At 38.8% G+C, this 24,090-nt stretch overlaps 1 protein-coding gene across 3 annotated transcripts; it reads left to right on the top strand.

The window, feature by feature from the left end:
• The first annotated feature begins 14 nt into the window (after positions 1-14).
• On the top strand, positions 15-23,988 carry IKZF5 (IKAROS family zinc finger 5). Of its 3 annotated transcripts, none has more exons than XM_053207476.1 (5): positions 26-154; positions 1,622-1,770; positions 16,253-16,458; positions 18,477-18,659; positions 19,894-23,988. In XM_053207476.1, the coding sequence occupies exons 3-5, from the start codon at positions 16,326-16,328 to the stop codon at positions 20,835-20,837; spliced, it is 1,260 nt and encodes a 419-aa protein (XP_053063451.1). In that variant the 5' UTR covers positions 26-154; positions 1,622-1,770; positions 16,253-16,325; the 3' UTR covers positions 20,838-23,988. The 3 variants fall into 3 exon arrangements, with proteins under 3 accessions (XP_026919106.1, XP_053063451.1, XP_053063452.1); XM_053207477.1 differs by lacking the exon at positions 26-154 and adding an exon at positions 203-417; XM_027063305.2 differs by lacking the exon at positions 1,622-1,770 and having other exon boundaries at positions 15-154.
• Positions 23,989-24,090: the final 102 nt, after the last annotated feature.

The following is a 24,090-nucleotide window of genomic DNA, read 5'->3' as shown; positions in this document are numbered from 1 at the left end:
CTCACGCGAGACTTCGACACGGCTGTGGGGCGGGAAGAGAGTCGGAGACACAACAAACATGGCGGCGGCGGCGACGGTGACGAAGACGGCGGCGGCGGCGACGGTAGCGGCATTAAACAAGGCGGTGGGAGTTACTCGGTGCGGTGGTCAGGTGGTAAGTAGCAGGCTTCCGGCTCGGAAGGCGGCGACACAGCTGAACAGGACAGTTAAGAAGGAGCGGCGGGAGACGAGAGTCGAGTTCGCAGCGGGCCGGCTGACCCCGCTCGGGACTCAGTCTCAGCGGAAGGTTGGGCGTGGTCGGTCGGTCAGCAGGGTCGCGACCCAGGGTGTTCTTGGCCCGAGTGCGGAATGTGCTGTTTCTCGGTTCCGGGAGCCCCGAGGGAGCGGCGCCTGTAGGCAGGGGCTGGAGACTCCTGGGTAGGGAGCTGCTTCTCGCTCTGACAGGTGGTCGTGCGGGGGTCTCCCCGAGGTTTGCGTCTTCACCGGGTCCCAGGGCCTGGGGGTTAGACGAGGCGCGGGACACCTAAGTGTTCCGAATCCTTATGAGGATGCTGCCCCGACGCCAGTCCTGGACTGCTCCTTGGGAGGACTTTTAAAACCTCTGTTATCTAATGGTCCTGCCTGGGTTAGTTTCTACTGTTTATGCACTCTCATTTTGGGAGATGTGAGGTTTGGGGAGGGCTTTGCAGCGAAGACCCATTCAAGTTCACGCAGGCTTAAGTCTCTTAATAAACTGTCTGTAGTGCGGGTAACCAAGCCGTGCAACTATTAAGTGCTCTGTAACTGAATTTGAATTGAGGTTAAACCGGTTCCAGCTACCACTGACCACGTGGCCCGTGTAGTGTCCCCTTAATGTGCTATTGGGAACCCTAATGGGAAGTGACAATTGGGAGAAGAAATAAAGCTACTTTAAATTGTGAGATCTAAGGAAAATTCGGTTTTGAAGAAACAACTTATTTAAAACAAAATTTTAAACATCTGGACAGTTAGTTTTAAAATTGCATTTTATTTTAATTTATGACATGCCTTCAACAGCTACTGATTAATATATTGTTGGGAAATCGTTATGGGGAATTGAGATGTTTGGTGTTTTTTTGCCCCCTAGGGGTTCAAACCGCGTCCTAGAAAACCCTACGTGTTTGGGATTGCGATAGAGAGCATAATAAAGAGGGGAATCAAGTGTTCGTTCGTTGTGGGGTGTGCTTGGAGGTTTCCTTTTTAGCCCTTTCCCACAAATGTTTCCCTAGGACTAGTGCATTATTTTTATGCAACTGTAGTTGTTCAGCAGTACTGAGCCTGACTCTGTAAGTGTACAATACTGTGCACAAATGAAGTTCATAACTTGAGTTTAAGAAAATAAACATTATTGCGAATTTGCCAAAACGAAATCTTAAGAAATCCACCAGTGGGTGGAAAAAGTCAAATTAGTGCTTGTTAGTCTTTGGTGGTTCTTTGTAGCTTTTGTTGAAATAAACTTGTTGCTTTGTTCTTTCATTATCTACTAGTTTAGTTTTCTGGGCATTTTAAAATTGGCACAGGTTATTTTCTTAGCTTAAACCTGTAGATGCTAGTTAACTTTTTGTCATAAAGGTTTTGATTTGTGGTGTGCTTTTCTTTGCAGAACTCCGTATGGCTTTTCAATTTTAGTTGAAATTCCCTCCATGGCCTTTTGGAGTCCCTTGGTGTGTCTCCAGAGTAAATTTCGATTACTCTTCATTTCATCAATGTTGGAGTGGCAAGAAAAAGGAGGAACTGATTTGGGGTGAAAAGGTTAGAGTGTGTAGCTCTGTTTTGGAGATCTTCTAACTTTATGTTTTACTTTTATGTTACGTTTTCTGATTTCTCAAAGCCTTATAGTGTCCCTTTTTGCTTTCAAAGAATTTGTTTTGGACGATTCTGTAATCGAAGGAAATGTGTCCTACTTATCTTTGAAGAGTCTGCGTCACTCTCTCTACAAATCAGTCCTCATTTGTCAGGCTTCTTTCTCCATTCATGTGTATTCCATGGCAAAGTAAATCTTTCAGTGACTGTAATTATTAGGCCATAAAAATAAGCACATCTGTTGAGCTGCAGTCACTTTTGTAGAGGCATACCTAACCACCAAATTAAGCTGTTGTATAAGTAAGTTGGTTGCTCAGTTTTCTACCTTATGGTTAGTAACCCCCAAAGAGTAGGTGAATAAAATAGATATTTCTATTCCTGTATCATGTTGTTTTCAGAAATTTCCCATAGCTAATAAAAAAGATAGACTTTGGGGGGAAGGTAGGTCATAGAGAATTCTTCTGGTTCTTATGTCACTGCTGTTTCATGGTTGTGGCTGTCTTCTAATTCACATCATGATGCCTGTTTTGTTAGCTCCTGGTTAAGAGAGGGTTTATGTGTGTGCACTTGTATGTGTATCAACCGCTTCCCATTTATAGTGTGAGACTGAAAAACAAATATCGGAAAACTTCATACACCAATATCAGAAACCAAGAAAGGTTGGAGAATCGTTTTAAGTTACCTGCTTAAAGGTGAAGAGGTTTTCATGTTCTTTTGGGATCCCAAAGTTTGTTTCTTAAATGCTTCTTTCCTTCACTGGGTAGCCTCTGGCTGTTTTGTAAGAACCTTATTTTTGAGCCTCGAATGGGTAATTTGGGAGAAACTATTGGCATAAAAATGGTTAAGGTACATTCTACCCAGTTTATACAGACATGTACCTACACCCCGGGGGGTACCATACTAGACCCAACTTAACTTTTATCAGAGTAATCACAGGGGAGACACAAAAGTTTTGCCGTATCATAAGGAACGGGAATAATTCTTCCATGGTTGATATAATTCGATATCATTTAGTAGAAAGAATAGGTCAGGTTAGGAATACACCACCCAAATCTGTAATAAAATTGGAGAATTCAAATATGTTTCTTTTTCTGATGACACGATCTTCCATTTTGAAATTTTGTGTAAGTTATATTTTGGCTAACAAGTCCCAAGGTGTTGAATTCATGGCTTGTGGAAAAGATACCTCCAGTAAAAACATTATAGTTTGCTGATTTCTTAAAGTAGATTTTTATGGTATGTTTGGAGAGGTTTTTAAATTTATCAGTGTCTTAGGGGCATCTCCAGATTTCAGTTAATTTGTGAAGTTCTTAGATTAAACTTTCAGAGACTGATGATTATTAAAGACAGGAAGAGGGTTTGGATATGAAACCTTTATTTTCTTTTGATATTAGGAAGTGTCCCGTAGTTTCAGTTATTGTTCTTTTTCTATTTACTGTTGATTAGAAATAGTGGCTTGAGATGGAGAGAGCTGGATTTTGAACCAAAGACTCCATTCAGATTTAGGCAAGGGCCTGTCATGGTGTGTGTGTGCGTGTGTGTGTGTGTGTGTGTGTGTGTGTGTGTGTGTACACGCGCGTGCGCAAAAGAGAGAGAGAAAGTAAGAGAGGGTGTGAGAGAGATAGATGTGATATAGGTCAAGGGAGCATAAAAAATGCTTAGGGATGGAATGACACGTAATTTCTGAACCATTGCAGAAATATCAGAGGTTAAAACTCATCAATATATTTAAAACTCTAATTTAAGAACAGTTTTCTCCCCATATTTACAGTGTTGTGATCTTCCCTTTTTTCGTAGGCATTCTTTTTTTTTTAAAGTCCATCATGCATTATGATTGAAAATCACACAATTTATGGCAGAGAACGCAGTGAAATTTATAATGTGACAATGTGATAATAGCCAAGACTGTCAAAATATGCCAGCCATCCTCTGTAATTAGGTTCATTTGTGTTCTTAAAACTTGAGATGCATGTATAAAAATACCATTTTCTTCTGCTTGCTTACTGGCAATCTCACGCATTTTTTTTTTCTGCATGGTCACATGTTGTACCATAGCAATGTTAGGCCTTCTAATCAGGAGTTGGTAAGATTTATCTTGCTTTTTGAAGACTATCAAAGCATATCCAGATATTTTCCAGTGGACACATCTCAGTTTTCATATGAACTGATTAGCAAGAAGTGATGCTAAGTTGTAATGTAAATACCAGGATTTCTTTCTTAATTACAACTTTTATAATTAGGATACAGACAATCTGTAGGGCCTTACCAATCCTCATCCCTTTTATTTCTTTTTCCTCTTATTGTGGGGGGCCTCTACCTCTAGTACTTTATTGAGTAGCAGTAGTAATAGCAAGCATCCTTGTCTTGTTCTTGATTCCAAAGGGAATGCAACTGAATTTTCTGTTAATTGTGATGTAGATTTTTGGAAGATACCCGATATCAACTTGAGGAATTTTAAACATTCTAAATTTGAGTGAATCATTACTCTGCTGTTTTCTTGCACCTACTGTTTGACACTCAGATATCAGTCTGATTGGTTTTTTTTTACGTGGGTAGATTGCCTTTTTTTCCTCTGAGTAGTTTTATGTTCTCTTTATCTTCTTTGAGGTTTTAAAATTTCAAAATGTGTCTGTTATTTTATTATCATAGGTTCTGTTTTGCACTCTATGATCCCTTTCTGTCTGAAAGACATCTTTAATTTTGGAATTTCTTGATTGTTATTTTTTTGAAAAACATTTCTCTTGGCTTATCTTTTTATTTCTCTGGAACTCATTCGATTAATCTGTCTGCTGTATTTCATACCTTTTTATGTATATCTTTACACTGTTTCCCACCCGTGTGTGTTTTGTTGTCCTTTTTTCCCTTTCCCTTTTATTGAGTTATAATCTTACTACCAATTATTGTTGATCTTATTCTTAATAACCTTTTTCATTGGAGCTGACTGGCTCACTTTTTTTTTTTTGCCCCTGATCAAAGGTTAAATTAAAATTTTTTTTTTAATCTTTATTTATTTTTGAGAAAGAGAGAGACAGAGCGTGAGCAGGGGAGGAACAGAGAAGGAGACACAGAATCGGAAGCAGGCTCCAGGCTCTGAGCTGTCAGCACAGAGCCCGATGCGCGGCTCGAACCCAAGAACTGCGAGATCATGACCTGAGCCGAAGTCGGACGCTTAACCGACTGAACCACCCAGGCGCCCCTCAAAGGTTAAATTGTAAAGGACAAATGAGCAGAATCAACAATAGTCATGGAACAATTAGTAATACACTGATTAGGAAGCAGAGAGAACCAGTTTAGATAAGCATGGTAAGATGGGAAAAAGTAACTGAAACAAACTTGTTCAGAAACCAACAATGATCCTTAAGACTGAGAAAGTTGAGCCAGACTAAAGCAAATGATTTAAAGAGGTGGCCTAAGAGAGTAAAATAAGATATGAGTTTGGGAAATCGCAATTTGGGCTATGGGAATTAATGAGACGAGGGTAGACCATGTGTGTTTCATTGTAACTAAAGAACATATATATAAAATGATAGCTTATGATGAACTGAGAAAAAGGGGAAAAAAATCTGGGACAGGAAGAATTTTTTGACCTATTTTTTTTGCTGCAAAATAGCTACTGTTGTCTGAGAACATGCCGTATGCTACACAGGTTGTGAGATACTTTACGTATACATACCTGTAAAACTTAAAACAGCATTGCCAGTTGGTACTATCCCATTTTACAAAATAAGAAACTGTGGCTGAGAGAAGTTTCTGTTTAGAGTCTTCAAGCTAGTACGTTTGGCCTAATACCGTAATACTCTGTTTATCTAGAGGATAAACTTTCAGTGGCCTCAACTTTCTAGAAAACAATGAAAAGATGTAGTAATAACAATACCTTTTAAAAACCCCTAAACATCTTCTAAGAAGGGAGGAAAAGAACTATTCACAAATGTTGCATTGAGAACAGTGAAAATTTGGTCATTTGCACATCCTTACTTGGATAGATATGTTCAGAATGAAGAACAAGTTAGATGTGAGGAGAGAGAAAGACAAGAAATACAGATATTAAATAAAAATCAGTCTGGGGCCAGTAAATAAGGGAAACCAAAAACTGCCCTGTGTCCTTCCATTAGTTCCTAAAATATCACTGCAGTATTGTATAGTACAGCATGCTACAGGAGTGACATAGTTAAGGGTTAGTCTATATCTATTAGAGTTCTCTTTAGTTAAAACAGAAGTTTTGGTCTTAAAATATCAATCAAGCTGCTGTTAATTGGGAAATGTGCTGTCATGGAGCCTTCTCATTTCTCAACTCCACAGTTCATGCTTTGGAAAACAGATTGAAAAGTACCCAGACTAGTCCAGACATTCTTGAAGAAGAAAAATGTACTGGTGGACCTTAGTACCTGAGTTATTAAGATTTTTATTATTAGGACTGCCTAATTATTATTAGGCAAGCGGCATGGAGATCCTCAGTTTGTCTCATCCCTGAAGTGCAGCTAGATTAGCACCAAACCATTTTGCACACGTAGGAAATTGATCTGAGGATTAACACAACAGTCTGCATAACCTGAGCCATAGAACTCGGCAGGTATGCAGTGCAGAGAGGTGAACTGGGGAAGACAAAAGCAGCGGAGGGTAGGGAGCTGTTTTTGTGGAGAGAGGACAGAGAAAGGTGGAGAGTGTGGTGCATTGGGAGAGTGCAGGAAAAACACTCCCTCGAAAGTAGCTAGAGAAAGAAAGAGGAAGAGTGAAAACACAGGGGACTGAACAAGAAATCTGTTCCCCAAAACCAGTGACAGGAAGAAAGGAGAGGGTTTCAATACCACCAGGATTCTGTAAACATTGGAGCACAGAGTCTGAAGTTCTGGAGCCCAGTGGCTGGTGGTGCTCTGGTGAGGAAATAGGGTGAATCCCCAGGAGCAGGCAGGAGGGGTCCGCATGCCACATGGGGAGAAATGGTTCCCCTGCTTGGAGAGCATTTGGTGAGGCCATACGGCCTTCCCACAGACAAAGGTCCCAGTGGACTTCGGAGAGCAGACACATTTGCTGGTATTGGGACATATATGCCAGAGTGTAGTGAAACCTGATGCCAGCTGGGTATTGTGATTTGCCACAATCTCTGAATCCCTGTGGCTGCACGATCACACAAACGTTTTCTGGGGCCAGCAGGCACCTGGCCATTGTGCAGCAAGACCTTCCCCCAGAGAGTCATAGTGGGTCCAAGCCACAGGGTTCTCTCAAAGTGTGGGGTTTTGAAAAAAAAATTTTTTTTAACGTCTATTTATTTTTGAGACAGAGAGAAACACAGCATGAACGGGGGGAGGGTCAGAGAGAGAGGGAGACACAGAATCTGAAACAGGCTCCAGGCTCTGAGCTGTCAGCACAGAGCCTGACGCGGGGCTCGAACTCACGGACCGCGAGATCATGACCTGAGCCAAAGTTGGACATGTAACTGACTGAGCCACCCAGGCGCCCCAAAGTGTGGGGTTTTGAAACACAATCCCACCTGGGATCAAAAGTCTGGAGGTAGGTGCCGCCTGGTAGGCGGACAGCTTGGACATGGACAGAGTAGAGGTGGGGAGTGGACGGAGGCCTGAGACAAAGGAGGGGTGCTTGATCATGGGTTGGTGAGAGCATGAAGTTCCTGTGCCAGAGACTAGGGAGCTGGCTAAAGCCATTTCTATCTCCTGCACACACACGGGCACCACACGATCCACCTCAGTAAGCTAAGCAGCGCTACCTAGTGGAGAATGGAGCCATTACACCAAGCCCTGCCCAAATGCTCCCTCCGAGCATATCTCCTAGAACAAGTCCCTCTACCTGCTTAGTGTACAGACTATAGAGTACTTCATAGTTTGAGTTCTAGGGGTAATTGGATGTAACTTCATTTGGATTTAATTCTGTTTGCTGGTTCATTTATTTGTTTTTCTGCTTCTGGTTTTGTGTAAATTGTTTTTTTTTTTTTTCATTTTATTTTTCATGGATACAGAAAGAAAAAAATGTATTTTTCTTTTTTTTGTTTTTTTTACTTTATTTTTTATTTTTAAAAATTTTTCATTCTATTTTGTTTTATTTTATTATATAAATTTTTTTTTTTAAGTTTAAAAATTTTTAGGGGTTCCTGGGTAGCTCAGTTGGTTAAGCATCCAACTTCAGCTCAGGTCGTGAACTCATGCTTCATGAGCTTGAGCCCTGTGTCGGCCTCTGTGCTGACAGCTCAGAGCCTGGAGCCTGCTTCAGATTCTGTGTCTCCATCCATCTCTGCCCCTCCCCCACTCACGCTCTGTCTCTCTGTCTCTCCAAAATGAATAAACGTTTAAAAAAAATCTAATAAATATTTAGGGCTTATAAAAAATACATTTTTTAGCCTTTTTTTCTTTTTTTCTTTTCTTGCCCTTTTTTTTTTTTTTTACACTATTTTATCAACCTTTCAACAAGCAGACCAAAACACACCTAGGATCAAACTTCTTTTATTTCATTTTTTTGTTTTGTTTTTAATTTTTAACTTTTATTTCATTAACTTTCTTATTCCTCCAAAATGACAAATGAAGGAATTCACCCAAAAAGAAAGAACAGGAAGAAATGACAGGCAGGGGCTTAATCAACACAGATATAAGCAAAATGTCTAAACTAGAATTTAGAACCATGATAATAAGAATACTAAATTGGGTTGAAAAAAACATAGAATCCCTTTCTGCAGAGATTAAAGAAGTAAAATCTAGTCAGGACGAAATTAAAAATGCTGCAAGCAAAATGCAGTCCCAAATGGACGCCACGATGGCAAGGATGGAGGAAGTAGACCACAAAATTATGGAGAATAATGAAGCAGAGAAAAAAGAGGGAAACAAAGGCAAAAGAACATGATACAAGATTTAGAGAACTCAGTGGCTTATTAAAAAGGAATAACATCTGAATCACAGGGGTTCCAGAAGATGAAGAGAGAGAAAAAGGGGCAGGTTTATGTGAGCAAACCATAACAGAAAACTTTCATAATCTGGGGAAGGACACAGAGTTCAGAATCCAAGAAGCACAAAGAACTCCCATTAGATTCAGTAAAAACCGACCATCACCAAGGCGTATTATAGTCAAATTCACAAAATACACAGATGAGGAAAGAATTATGAAAGCAGCAAGGGAAAAAATTAGCCTTAACCTATAAGGGAAGACCAATCAGGTTTGCAGCAGAGTTATCCACAGACACTTGGCAGGCCAGAAAGGAGTGGTAGGATATAGTCAATGTGTTGAATTGGAAAAATACGCAGCCAAGAATTCTTTATCCTGAAAGGCTGTCATTCAAAATAGGAGAGAGAAAGAGTTTCCCAGACAAACAAAAACTAAAGGAGTTCATGACCACTAAACCAGCCCTGGAAGAAATTTTAAGGGGGAGTCTTTGAGTGGATAAAAGACGAAATGAAACAAAAAAGATTGGACACAACAAAGACTACAAAGGACCAGAGAACATCACCAGAAACAGCAACACGGTGGTACTGAATTTATTTACTACTCACTCTAAATGTCAATGGATTAAAAACTCCAATCAAAAGACATAGGGTATCATAATGGTAAGAAAACAAGTCCCATCTATATGCAGCTTAAAAGAGACCCATTTTAGAACTAAAGACACTTGCAGGTTAAAAGTAAGGGGATGGAGAACCATCTATCATGCTAATGGTGTTCAAAAGAAAGCTGGAGTAGCCATACTTATATCAGAGAAACTAGATTTTAAAATAAAATAGAGACTGTAACGAGATGAAGAAGGGCATTATATCACAATTAAGGGGGTCTATCCACCAAAAAGATCTAACAGTTGTAAATATTTATGCCCCCAATGTGGAAGCACCCAAATATATAAATCAATTAACCACAAACATAAAGAAACTCATTGGTGATAATACCATAATAATAGGGGACTTCAGCACCCCACTTACAACAATGGACAGATCAGCTAAGCAGAAAATCAACAAGGAAACTAGCTTTGAATGATACACTGGACTGGATGGACTTAACAAATATATTCAGAAATTTCATCCTAAAGCAGTAGAATACACATTTTTCTTGAGTGCACCTGGAACATTCTCCAAAATAGATCACATACTGGGACACAAATAGCCCTCAACAAGTACAAAAAGATAGAGGTCATACTGTGCATATTTTTAAACCAAAATGCTATGAAACTTGAAGTCAACTACAAGAAAAAATTTGGAAAGACTATAAATACTTGGAGATTAAAGAACACCCTACTAAAGAATGAATGGGTTAACCAAGAAATTAATGAGGAAATTCAAAAGTACATGGAAGCCAGTGGAGATGAAAACATGACAGCCCAAAACGTCTGGGATGCAGCAAAGGTGGTCATAAGAGGGAAGTATATAGCAATCCAGGCCTTCTCAAGGAAGGAAGAAAGGTCTCAAATATACAACCTAGCCTTCACTTACAAGAGCTGGAAAAAGAACTGCAAATAAAGCCCAAAACTAGAAGATGGGAAATAATAAAGAATAGAGCATAAATCAATAATATTGAAATTAAAACAAAACAAAACCAGTAGAACAGGTCAATGAAACCAGGAGCTGGTTCTTTGAAAGAATTAACAAAATTGATAAACGCTGGCCAGATTGTTCAAAAAGAAAAAGGAAAGGACCCAAATAAATAAAATCACAAATGAAAGAGGAGAGATCACAACTAATACTGCAGAAATGCAAACAATAATAAGAGAATATTATGAGCAATCATATGCCACCAGATTGGGCAATCTGGAAGAAATGGACAAATTCCTAGAAACATCCAAACTACCAAAACTGAAACAAGGAGTAGAAAATTTGAATAGACCTATAACCAGGAAAGAAATTGAATTAGTAATCAAAAATCTCCCAACAAACAAGAGTCCAGGGCTAGATGACTTTCCAGGGGAATTCCACCAAACATTTAAACAAGACTTAACATCTGTTCTTTTGAAGCAGTTCCAAAAAATAGAAATGGAAGGAAAACTTCCAAACTCATTCTATGAGGCCAGCATTACCTTGATTTCAAACCAAACCAGACCAAAGACCCCACTAAAAAGGAGAACTACAGACCCAATTTCCCTGATGAACATGGATGGGAAAATTCTCAATAATACTAGCAAACATGATCCAACAATACATTAAAAGAATTATTCACCATGATCAGCTGGAATTTATTCCTGGGATGCAGGGTTGGTTCAATATCCAGAAATCAATCAATGTGATACATCACATTGTGATGAAAGGATAAGAACCACATGATTGTCTCAATAGATGCTGAAAAAGCATCTGACAAAATACAGCATCCTTTCTTGATAAAACCTTCCAGAAAGTAGGGATAGAAGGAAGGATCAGACTTCAAGATCATAAAAGCCATATATGAAAGACCCACCATGAATATGATTCTCAATGGGGAAAAACTGAGAGCTTTCCCTCTAAAGTCAAGAACACGATCTAAAGTTGATATCCACTCTCATCACTGTTATTCAACATAGTTTTGGAAGTCCTAGCCTCAGTAATCAGAAAACACAAAAAAATAAAAGGCATACAAATTGGCAAGGCAGAAGTTAAACTAACTCTTCATAGATGGCATGACACTCTATGTGGATAACCCAAAAGACTCACCAAAAGCCTGCTGGAACTGATTCATGAGTTCAGCAATGTCGCAAGATATAAAATCAATGTGTAGAAATCGGTTGCATTTCTATACACCAATAATGGAGCAGCAGAAAGAGAAACCAAGGAATCAGTCTCATTTACAATTTCACCAAAACCCATAAAATACCTAGGGATAAACCTAACCAAAGAGGTGGAAAATGTATATGCTGAAAACTATAGAAAGCTTATGAAAGAAATGGAAAAGGACACAAAGAAATGGAAAAACATTGCATGCTCATGGATCAGAAGAACAAATATTGTTAAAATGTTGATACAACCCAAAGCAATCTACATATTCAATGCAGTCCCCATCGAAATGACACCCGCATTTCACAGAGTTAGAACATACAGTCCTAAAATTTGTATGGAACCAGAAAAGACTCCAGTTAGCCAAAGCGGTCCTGAAAAAGGAAACCAAAGCTGGAGGCATCACAATTCTGGACTTCAGCCTGTATTACAAAGCTGTAATTATCAAGACAGTATGGTACTGGCACAAAGACAGACACATAGATCACTGGAGCAGAATAGAGAACCTAGAAATGGACCCACAAATGTATGGCCAACTAGTCTTTGACAAAGCAGGAAAGAATATCCAATGGAAAAAAAAGTCTCTTCAGCAAATGGTGTTGGGAAAACTGGACAGCGACATGCAGAAGAATGAACCTGGACCACTATCTCACACCATACACAAAAATAAACTCAAAATAGATGAAAGACCTAAACATAAGACAGGAATCCATCAAAATCCTACAGGAGAAAACAGGCAACAACCTTTTCAACCTCAGCTGTAGCAACTCACTCAGCATGTCTTTGGAGGCAAGGGAAACAAAAGCAAACATGAACTATTGGGACCTCATCAAGATAAAAAGCTTCTGCACAGTGAAGGAAACAGCAAAAGTAACCTACGGAATGGGAGAAGATATTTGCAAATGACATGTCAGACGAAGGGTTAGTATCCAAAATCTATAAAGAACCCAACCAAACTCAACACCCCAAAAACAAATAATCCAATGAAGAAATGGACAAAAGGCATAAATAGACACTTTTCCAAAGAAGACATCCAGATGGCTAACAGACACGTGAAAAGATGCTCAACATCACTCATCGGGAAAATAAAAATCAAAACCACGGCGAGTTACCACCTCACACCTGTCAGAATGGCTAAAATTAACTCAGGCAACAACATGTTGGTGAGGATGTGGAGAAAGAGGAACCCTTTTGCACTGCTGGTGGGAATGCAGATGGGTGCAGCCACTCCAAAAGACAGTATGGAGTTCCTCAAAAAATTAAAAATAGATCTACCCCACGACCCAGCAATTGCACTACTAGGTGTTTATCCAAAGGATACAGGAGTGCTGATTCAGAGGGGCACATGCACTCCAATGTTTATAGCAGCACTATCAACAATAGCCAAAGTATGGAAAGAGCCCATATGTCCATCGACTGAATGGATAAAGAAGATGTGGTATATATACAATGGAATCTCACTCAGCAATCAAAAAGAATGAAATCTTCCAATTTGCAACAACGTGGATAGAACTAGAGTATATTATGCTAAATGAAGTAAGACAAATATTCAGACAAATTTCACTCATGAAATTTAAGATACAAAATAGATGAACATAAGGGAAAGGACACAAAAACAATATAAAAACAGAGACAAACCATAAGAGACTTTTAAATACAGAGAACAGTGTTGTTGGAGGAGTGTTGGGTGAGGGGATGGGCTAAAGGGGCAAGGGGTATTAAGGAGGACACTTGTTGGGATGAGTGCTGGGTGTTATATGTAAGTGATGAATCACTAAAAATGTGTGTGTGTGTGTGTGTGTGTGTGTGTATAAATACCTAATATAGTAAAACTATCAGAATATCTACTAAAAATCCCATTTAGTTAAAAAAAACTGTTTGGAGACATACATGTATTGTGTAAATCTCCATTTGGTTGAAATAACTTTTGAAATATTTAGCTCTTTGAAACATCTAAATAGCAGTCAAAGGAGGTTGTTTACATGCCCCCTGCTCCTTCCATCCTTAGAAGATTCTCTGATATTTAACGCAGGAGCGGATATCATAATTTGTGACACCTCCTAGAAAAAATTCAGAAGGAATCTAAAAAAAACTATCATGCCATTTAAGGGATGACTGAGTTCAGCAGACATGTTAGCTATAGGGGGAGAAGAGAATTGCTGACTAGGGAGGTAATGAAGAGGATCTGGCTGGTCATAAGATCATAGAGGGGGGGTTATATCATGAAGGAGGAGGGGGAGGACTCGATTTCTAAACTTTCTTCCAGCTCTTAAGATTCTGTGGATTTGACGGTCCCGTCCACCACTGCAGTTTGAATCACACTGGAGTAGGTTCGTTTGTTTAGTTCTTAATGTGGTTGCCATCTGTGCTTGGCGCCCTTTATTTCTTGTGCACTTTCTTGAAACTTTTCTTTGCATCAGCCAAATGCAAATATGTATGTGTAGACTCTGCCCACGCATCACTAACTTTCAAAAGAAAATAAAAATTAAATTGTTAAAAAAAAAAAAAAGACCACGTGGTGTGTGAGCATAGACAAAAATAGACCAGTGAAACAGAATAGAGAATCCGGAAATAGAGCCACATATATATAATCACCTGATTTAGAAAGGTGATAATAGAATCTAGTGGAGAAAGGCTAGTCTATGAAATGCGTGTTGCTAGGACATCTCTTTGGGAAAAAAGTATATTTTGACTCTTCACCTCACACTATACATACACAAATTCCAGATGAAATATGAAAGGTAAAAAAAAAAAAAAAAAACTAGTAAAGTTTTTAGAAGAAACTACAGAAGAACATCCTCAAGTAAGATATTGGTAAGGACACAACTCTAAATGTGAAGGAAAGAAATGGGGAAGTTGGACTGTATTAAGAACTTGTGTTCATGAGGTTATCTTTAGGAAAGTGAAAAGGCAAACAGAGTGAGAGAAGACGCTTGAAATCCACATATCCAATAAAGAGCTCATATCCAGAATATTACAAAGAACTCTTACCTATTAGAAAAATAAGCAAAAGACTTGAAAGCTATCACTGGGTATGAAAATAGAGGGTGTCTTCATGGCTAATTAACATAAAAAGTACACAACTTCATTAATCATCAAGGGATAGAAATTAAAACCAGTGTGATACCACCATATATGTGCTGGAATGGCTACAATGAAAAAAGCAATAAATACCTGTGTGTTGGCAGGGATGTAGAGCAAGAGAGCTCTTGTTCACTGCTGGTGAGAGTGTAAACTGGTTTAAGCACTTTGAAAAACCATTTTGCACTATCTAAAGCTGATATATGCAAACCCTGTGCCATAGCAATTTCAGAGGTCACAGGGTCCTTGCTGGGACTCAGGGACCAGCACAGGAAGGTGTGCCGGGGTGCTACCAGGATGTGGGTGGCCTTCTGTTTCTCCATGTGGATGCTGACTTCATGGATGCATTCAGCGTATGACAATTCACTGAGCTCTACCCTTAGGATTTATGTGCTCTTCTGTGTGTATGCCGGGCTTTGAGAAAATGTTAAACTTACATATTGAGAAGTGACTAATCTTTAGATTGATTCTACTGAATGAATCATCTGGCTTTCAAAGATGAGTGTTTTTAGATAGAAATAACTCATTAAATAGTTGGAATATTTAATGAGGAAAAAAATTTAGCAGAAGATATATTTAACAAGACCTTAGACATTTGTATAAAAATATTTTTACTGGAAGAAAAGACTTTTGTCTCCTAGGTGCTAGACTTCCTTATCTTGTTTTTACTAGAAAACTTTTTCATTATTTGATTTCTGAATTTGGGCCATAATTATACCTATGTGAGGATCGGTTTAGTTTGTGGTTACAAAATCTTATATGATACTTTACATGAGCATCAGATTTTTTGTTTTCTTTCTTAATTTTTTCCCTCCATTCTCATAGCATGGTGGGTAGCGGCAGAGGTGGTGATTTGGATTTCTAGGGCAGGGGTCAGGGAAATTATGGCATGTAGGCCAAACCTGGCTTAAGGCCTGCCTCTATAAAGCTTTATTTTGGAACACAGCCATACTCAATTTATTCACGTTTTTTATGGTCGCTTTCAGCTATGACGACAGTTAAGTAGTTGCGACAGAAACCTTATGACCTACAAAGCCTAAAATACTTACTGTCTTGCCTTTTTATGGAAAAGGTTTACCACCCCTTGTTCTAGATCACCTTTATTTCTAGAGTATTCATCCATGTGAACCCTATGATTTGAGAGCCTTTACTGTCCAAAATGATAGTCACTAGCCATATGTAGCTATTTCAGTTTAAATTAAATAAAATTAAAAACTCAGGTCATTTGTATTCACCACACTTTAAGTACTCATCGCTGTGTGTGGCTGGTAGCAACTGTATTGGGCAATGCAGATATGTAATATGTCCATCATCCAGAAAATTCTCTCTGGCCCTGATTGAGCCACTTGGTTTTTTTTACTGTCTCCATTGATAATCCTGCTGATGTGCCTCTTTCTTTCATCTGGACTTATTTTCTCTTATTTTCTGTCTTTGTAATTTCATTCCATCCTTTAAGACTAAGTTTGAATCCTAGTTTATTTAAATATTAAATATATTAAATATTCAACATTTTCTGTATGTCTTATCTAGTTCACCAAGAAAATAGTAAGATATTGAAAGGCAGGTACTGTGTTCTTTGTAGCTTTGTTTAGTTCCTTGAACATAGTAATCTTTGTCACTGTTGTTTTAATACATATTGGATCTCACTAAATAGTGTGAAATTATTTCACTTTTTTTCCCCCTAGGCATAACGAACTGTAAACTTCAAAAAAATAAAAATAAATAAAAAAAGAAAGAAAGAAAAAGAAAAAAGTAAAGATGGGTGAAAAGAAACCAGAGCCTTTGGACTTCGTGAAAGATTTCCAGGAATATCTGACTCAACAGACTCATCATGTGAATATGATTTCTGGATCAGTTAGTGGGGATAAAGAAGCAGAGGCTCTTCAGGGAGGTAGACTCATCTTAATACTATTAATTAATTCACTTTTCATAAATACGTTAATGTTTGTATATAGCTATGCATATGATGAAGACCACTATTAACTAAAATGAATCATTCCATCTTTACTTAGAAACATACAGTACAGTTTGTTTTCCTCTTTACACATGTCAGATTTTTGTTGAGGGAGAATGAGGCTTCCCCAAGGGCCTAACATGGTCTAGAGAGGCATTATGGTCTCATTGGAAGGTTAGGAGTTCCAAATATCTTTCCCATCTTATAAGTTCTAGTAGCTAACTGTCGACACAAGGAACCCAAGGGGGTCGAACATCAGCTTCACTACACAAAGGATTTGGCCATTAGGAAATCTGGATTAGACCAGAGACATGATGGGGGTTTCTGTTTTTTCTCTCTTAAAATGAAGAAAGCGCTGACCTGTTTACCCATTTAGACAGCAAACTGGAATAGAGAAAGCAACCCATTTGGGCCTATTACAGACAGACTTTATTTTGTTTGCTTACCAAACACACTGGAATTTATTTCTGAACGTAGCTCAGGTGTCAACAAACCACAGCTCACGGACCCCACCTGGACTGCTAACTTTTTATATGACCTGCAAACTAAGAGAGATTTCTAGATTTTAAAATGGTGGGGGGGGGGGGGGGAACCAAAACAATACTCTAATGTGCAAATTATATGAAATTCAGACATCAGCATCCGTAAGTAACATTTGATCGAAACAGAGCTATATTTGCTTGTTTACATGTTTTCTATAGCTGTTTTTGTGCTATAACAGCAGAGTTGAGTAGTTGTGATAGAGAACATGTGGCCCATAAAGCCACAAAGTATTTACTCTCTGATCCTTATGGGAGGTTTGCTGACCCCTGATGAAGATGGTCTGTGGCCTGTAGTCTAGGGGCCAACAGCAGTGGCCAGGCATCATCTGGGAGCTTGTCAGAAGTGTAAAATGTCAGTTCCCAGTGCAGATCTACTGAATCAGTCTGTATTTTAAAAAGCTCCTCATGTGATTCATACACATGCACATTCAATCTTTGCAGTCACCGGCTCAAGAGAGAAATCAGAGAGGGGGACACAGCCTTGTCCCTCCCATGCCGTGGCACTGTTGGATATTGGGTTTTCACCGACCAGCAAGATCACTTTTCTCCTGGTGAAGCAGGGAGGAAACAGTGGAGGAGGCGGCTTGACATGTTCACACAAATAGTACTGCTATTTCCTGGGGATGCAGTAGAAGTGCTTTGCCCATGAAGTTGCAGCACCAAAAATGTCCCTTCTGACACTTGAGTTTATAGGTTCCTGGACTGGGATCCAAGAGAAAAGGCTTGTAGTCCCCACTGCTTTCTGGTCTTCCTGATTAGGAGCACTTGCCCCTTCAGTTTCTTTATAGATACAAAGAAGTAGATCACATTAAAAACAAAGGGCCAGACCGATACCTTTTAGCTTTCAAATTCTTGCAGTTCTAACATTCAGAGGTATCAGATAGACTATCTTCCTTTATGTGCTTATTTAGAATGTTAAGATCCTAAATGCATCCCAGCCTCTAGAACATGTGCATAAACCAAGTGGAACAGTGCAAAACTCAACATTAATTGCTTTAGACTACAGTAAATAGATTTAGGATTGGGGAGATTACCGTGACTGCCAGTTATAATATTTGTAGAAGTGGCTAGAATCTTAAACGTGTGTAACTTTGCCATTACTCCTTACTCCCCTCTGTCTCCTCACCTGTCACATTAGGATAATACCCAGCTCTCTTCTTCAGAAGCATGTGGAGGACTGATAAAATGTATGTGTAAGTAATTTGAGATCCCCCTATAAAAGGTTCTCAAAAACAGGATACTGCTTTTGTGTGAAATTAACCTCAGTTCAGAAAGTGAAAGTCTGTAGCTTACGAGTTTAGCTTTTGTGCTAAATTAACTATCAATTTATGATTTTTTTACCACTCAAAACCAAAATGCTAAATTGAGTTGATTCTGAGATGCATAATTTCTTTTGCTATACTTTGTTTATAGCTGGAACAGATGGTGATCAAAATGGACTCGATCACCCATCTGTTGAAGTTTCTCTGGATGAAAACTCAGGAATGTTAGTAGACGGGTTTGAAAGGACCTTTGATGGGAAGCTCAAGTGTCGGTACTGCAACTATGCCAGCAAAGGAACAGCCCGGCTTATTGAACACATTAGAATCCACACAGGTAACGGAGAAACAGCTGGAGAAGGCATTTGTTTGGGGGTGGGAGAGGGGCCAAGGAAGGCAGGTTGATGCGTCCTATAAATAGTTCTAATAGTTTAACATTGATGGCTGATAACAAGGTATGGATAAATGGAGAAGTTACTCTATTTTTTCAAAACAATAGCATAATGAGAGGAAGTAAGGCCCCTTCTAGAGCTTCCCCTTCCTTAGCCATCTTTCTTCGTGTTCCAAGTAATCTCTCAACATTTATCTGCTTCTCAGGCTGGGCAGGTTAATGCTGATGGTATGTGAAGTGATAAAATGTTTTTATCTTCATCCTTAGTATGTTTCAGTTGCCGACCAGGGACAAGGCATTTATACAGTCACAGACTACATTGCTAATCTGCAGGGCTTGCTGTAGCCACCCCACTTCCTGAGAAACCCTCCTAGCTGTGCCTGCCCTGGGCAAGCCCTGGTCACGTGTCCCAGCTGTGTGCCTGTGGTTTCTCATGCTATGTGGTGCTGACCTAGACCCCTTCTGAGGACAGGGTTTGTGGCAGGGCCCTCTTGGTGCCCACAGAGCCTAAAAGAGCAGCTGACACATAGTAAGTATTCAGTACTTAATTTGTCAGTACTTAATTTGTTAAATTAATGACTCCAAATCTCATATTCCAGATACTTATTTTACAGTATTTCCAGCTAAGGGCACTAACTCAAATTGTCCCCTCTGGCAGCTAAAGAGGAGAAGGAGGAAGGTAGAGGTAAAGCACTGGCCATTTTGAAGGGACACTTGGCATAACTCATACTTGGACTAGGAAACTCATTTCCATTTTGAGCTTTCTATTTAATAGAAGGACTTTTTAGAAAGGCTTTTTGTATTTTTTTTCTGAGGAAGGGGTGTGTGTGTGTGTGTGTGTATGAATATGTATGGAGAAGTGCTCGTGTATAGGTGTGTACATAAACATATAACTGAGGCATACTTTTGGTAAAGTCACGTTACACAGGGTACTGTCAGTTTTGCTCTTCTTTCCCAAAATGCCAGCTGAAGCCATAACAACTTTTACATGATATTGACCAAGAGAATGGATCTCTATGTCTCAAATTGTGGCTGAAGAGTTCTTAAGCTTTATTTAAGTGTACAGGTTTCTTTGCAAAGAAACGTGAACAATTTCTAAATCTAATGAACGGACAAAACATGAAACTCTCCACAAATGAGCTACCTTTGCAGTTTCTCCCCCATTTTTCTTTTTAAACAGGTGAGAAACCTCATAGGTGTCACTTATGTCCATTCGCATCTGCTTACGAGCGCCATCTGGAAGCCCACATGCGTTCCCATACAGGAGAAAAACCATACAAATGTGAATTATGTTCCTTCCGCTGCAGTGATCGAAGTAACCTGTCCCATCATCGAAGGCGCAAGCATAAAATGGTACCAATTAAAGGTACCAGGTCTTCCTTAAGCAGCAAGAAAATGTGGGGAGTTTTACAGAAGAAAACAAGCAATCTGGGCTATAGCAGAAGAGCACTGATCAACTTAAGTCCACCTTCCATGGTGGTTCAGAAGCCAGACTACCTTAACGACTTTACCCATGAAATCCCAAATATCCAGACCGACTCGTATGAAAGTATGGCAAAAAACGCACCAACGGGTGGCCTGCCAAGGGACCCGCAAGAACTCATGGTTGACAACCCTTTAAATCAGCTCTCGACTCTGGCAGGACAGTTGTCCAGTTTACCGCCGGAGAACCAAAACCCCGCCTCCCCCGACGTGGTCCCCTGCCCGGATGAGAAGCCTTTCATGATGCAGCAGCCCTCTGCCCAAGCGGTCGTTGCCGCCGTGTCCGCGAGTATTCCTCAGAGCTCCTCTCCCACGAGCCCTGAGCCTCGGCCGCCCCACAGCCAGAGGAACTACAGTCCGGTGGCAGGTCCGAGCAGCGAACCGAGTGCCCACACCAGTACCCCCAGCCTAGGGAACAGCCAGCCGAGCACTCCGGCTCCCACGCTGCCAGTCCAGGACCCTCAGCTCCTGCACCACTGCCAGCACTGTGATATGTACTTCGCCGACAATATCCTTTACACTATTCATATGGGATGTCATGGGTATGAAAATCCTTTCCAGTGTAACATATGTGGCTGCAAATGTAAAAACAAGTATGATTTTGCCTGTCATTTTGCAAGGGGACAACATAACCAACACTGATTGAAAATAATCACATTATGCTTTCCTTGGTTTTACCTTTGTGTTTTATAGTTTTGTTTATTGTTGTTTTTGTTTTTCTGGGGGTGGGGTCATTCCTAATAAGATGTCTGCTAATTTAAAGTCTATCTACATATTTATAGAATGTAAGTTTGACAGTGGAAACAAAACTTTCTCCTTTTTTTTTTCTTCTCCCCATAAAAATCTGGTCAGGGTCACTTATGTATTAGAACAGTTAGACACATTGGGGTCTATTTTCTCGTTTCATTTAGACATTTGAGAATTGGAGTGCAGTCATAATCCTAACAGGTATTCATTTAAATTTCCCATATTTATGGTCCATAAAATCTTCAAAGCTTATTGCTACTCTTGGTATTTCAACATATACATTGCAGCTAGGTAATTTCTGCCATGAATCAGCATGGTAAAATTACCGCCTCTTCCAAAGTCTATTAACGGCTTATTCAGTGTTTTCAGAGAGGAATTGCCTTTAACAACACTCTTAACTGACATGCTGTTTAGTTCACATTGCTGAAGTTGAAGCCGCGCTTTCGTTTCAACTGATAATCACAGAACTACGTTGTGTAGATTTTGTTTTCCATAAGGGGAAATGTAATAGTGCATTCCTTTCAAATTACAGCTATAAAAACACGAGGTAAAAGTTCTGAAAAGAAATGAAACTTAAATTGAAAATGGGCTTAATATTTAAAATACCTGTTTATTCCATTTCCAGTTTAAACACCTATCTTTTTATGCTGGTTTATTGTAAAAGCCACAGGTAAATACAGGAGAGTGCTAGAAATATAAGAGGGTTATCTGTAAAGATGCCTTTTTGTTTCTTTTAATTTGAACCTTTCATTTAAATTCTCCATTCTGACATCATTATTGTCAGGCGAGGTTGATAAGTATACTGAGACTCTGTTATTCCTTCTATTCCTTTGATGACCAAAGAGGTACAGTGGAATTCATCCATCTCACTCCTCGGAAATGCAGTCCTTTACACACATGTACACGCACGCGCGTGCACACACACACACACAGAATCTCTGAAATGTCCGTTTCCTGCCCTCTGTCCATTCATCGTCCATAATTTCTGAGAAGAGGTGGTATAGTAACACATGGGAAAATGTGGTGGTAAAGTAATACTTAAAAAAATGAGAACGTGTGTGCAGAGCAAATTCTGGTTTTTCCTTCAGAATTGGCCATTTAAAAGGTTTGCTGTGAATTCAAGTTGTAATGCTTATTTGTAGGTCCTGCCAGTTTTTCGTGTACAGTGACAAAACTATACGGAGACTGAATCGCCGCCTTAGTAGGAAAGGGTACAAAAAGTAGGAGAATAGAAGATGCAGTTAAATGTGGTATTTGATTTGTTTACAAAAATAAGACTTGCTAAATCTAGAATAATTTTGAATAGGAGGCTATTGTTTTTATATTGTGTAATAACTAGCTTACTCTGAAGAGGGCTTGGTCAAACAATAAAATATATTGTTACTAACTGCTGGTTTCTGTGTACTTTGCAAAAGTTTGATTTTTTAATTTGGTTCAGATCTTACAAAGTGTTACTAATTGGCTTCTTAAGGAGAATATCCTAACTACTAAGCATTTAATAAGCAAAAAAGACCTCAGCTCATCTATAGTAACTAAAAGGGAAACACAGACAGTGTATGTCCCCAGAACCCCCAAGTGCCAACTTAATGAATCTTCTGCCCTCCCTTCCAAATGCTAGAAAGCCAGTAAAAGGAGTTCTTGTGGTTTAATGTCCAATTGAAACTAATCTCAGCAGCACTGTTGAGAGAGCAGCAAGGAGTCTGTCCAAACTGTCAATAACTCTCTTCCTTGTCAGATCTGAGGCTTGTGCCATCTACGATTGTATTTCTCTTGTAGCTTCACTCACTCACCGCTCAGATCCACGTTCATGCAACCATTTCCAAATCTGACTTGGCTCTAGTATTTTTTTATTGCCAGGAGAAACAGGTTGCCGTCATTTGGAAGCTTTTGCAATTCAAACGAAAGCAATACTCTGAGATAGAAAATGAGAGATTTCATTAAAGAAAGAGGAAGGACTCTCATTAAAACCAGTTTATTAACTCTATATTCTGGGCCCAATAGTGACAAACACTTTTTTCTGACAACTAAAGATAGATGTTTTGAAGGTACATTTTAATTTAAACAGAGAATATCTTTTTTTTTCATAATTATAAACTAGAATTAGAAATCTAATTTTCCTAGGACTTAAAAGAGCACAGTCCGTGTTCCAAAGGCGTCAGTGCTTGAGCGCTACAATTAATTCTAAATGCACTAAAGTTTTTGAATCAAATCTACCTTAGAAACTTTTTTAGTATTGTATTTTTTAAAAAGATTTAGGATTTTATTTAAATTTTCTGTGAGTTAAATTTTATACATGGAAAGATGATACTATCTTCCATTAAGTGTTGAATATGTTTCTCCCATTTTATTTTTAATCAAATATTTTATAGAAATGAGCTGCTAGGAAAAGTTGAACGTGAACTATTTATAGTACTTTGCTGTGAACAGGCAGTGCTCTGAAACTAAAATTATTTTTGTTCAGTGAACATAAGTTTAGATTTTTAAAGTTCATAGATAATTTATCTCCACTAATATTTTTTTAAGAAACTGTGAAGAGATTAACAGGGAATAATTTCATTTCAGATTTTACTAATCTAGTATGTAGCTACAACTTCTTGAAATTCAAGTAAAGGCTAGACTTTTACTTTGAATATTTGCCACTGCTATTTCATTTTAGAAATAAGTGTTTGCCATTTATCTGCAGAATTGTTTGACAAAGGGGATATTCCTTTAAAAATGTTCAGATAAACTTCATTTTAAGTTTTACAAAGATATTTATCAAGTGGATGTATTATTTTTAAAGAAATTCCCTGCTAAGGACTTTTTCATTAAATAATCTTATTAGAGGGATTATGATTTCTACAACTTGTTTTTGTTCATATGTACTTTGATGTAAAGAACATATTTTATATGCAAAACATAAAACCTGAGTATGGTTGCAAAACACTACATTGTTTAGGGATTCCAGAGAGCAGTTTGATGCTGAAATAACCATATCTAGTCTGTAGTTCATATTGTGAATTAAGCTTTGCTTTTGTAATACATGAATAAAAAAATAACACTTCTATTGATCTCGATTTTTCTTCTTTGAAAACTAGGGTCCAGTTAGGTTTTTAGTAATTTTCCCGTATGTAAACTGTTAATTAAAAAAAAGGGGGGGGCGGTTTAT

Source organism: Acinonyx jubatus, chromosome D2 (genome assembly GCF_027475565.1).
Source record: "Acinonyx jubatus isolate Ajub_Pintada_27869175 chromosome D2, VMU_Ajub_asm_v1.0, whole genome shotgun sequence".
Classification (NCBI taxonomy): domain Eukaryota; kingdom Metazoa; phylum Chordata; class Mammalia; order Carnivora; family Felidae; genus Acinonyx; species Acinonyx jubatus.
This window is presented reverse-complemented; position numbering and strand designations above follow the sequence as displayed.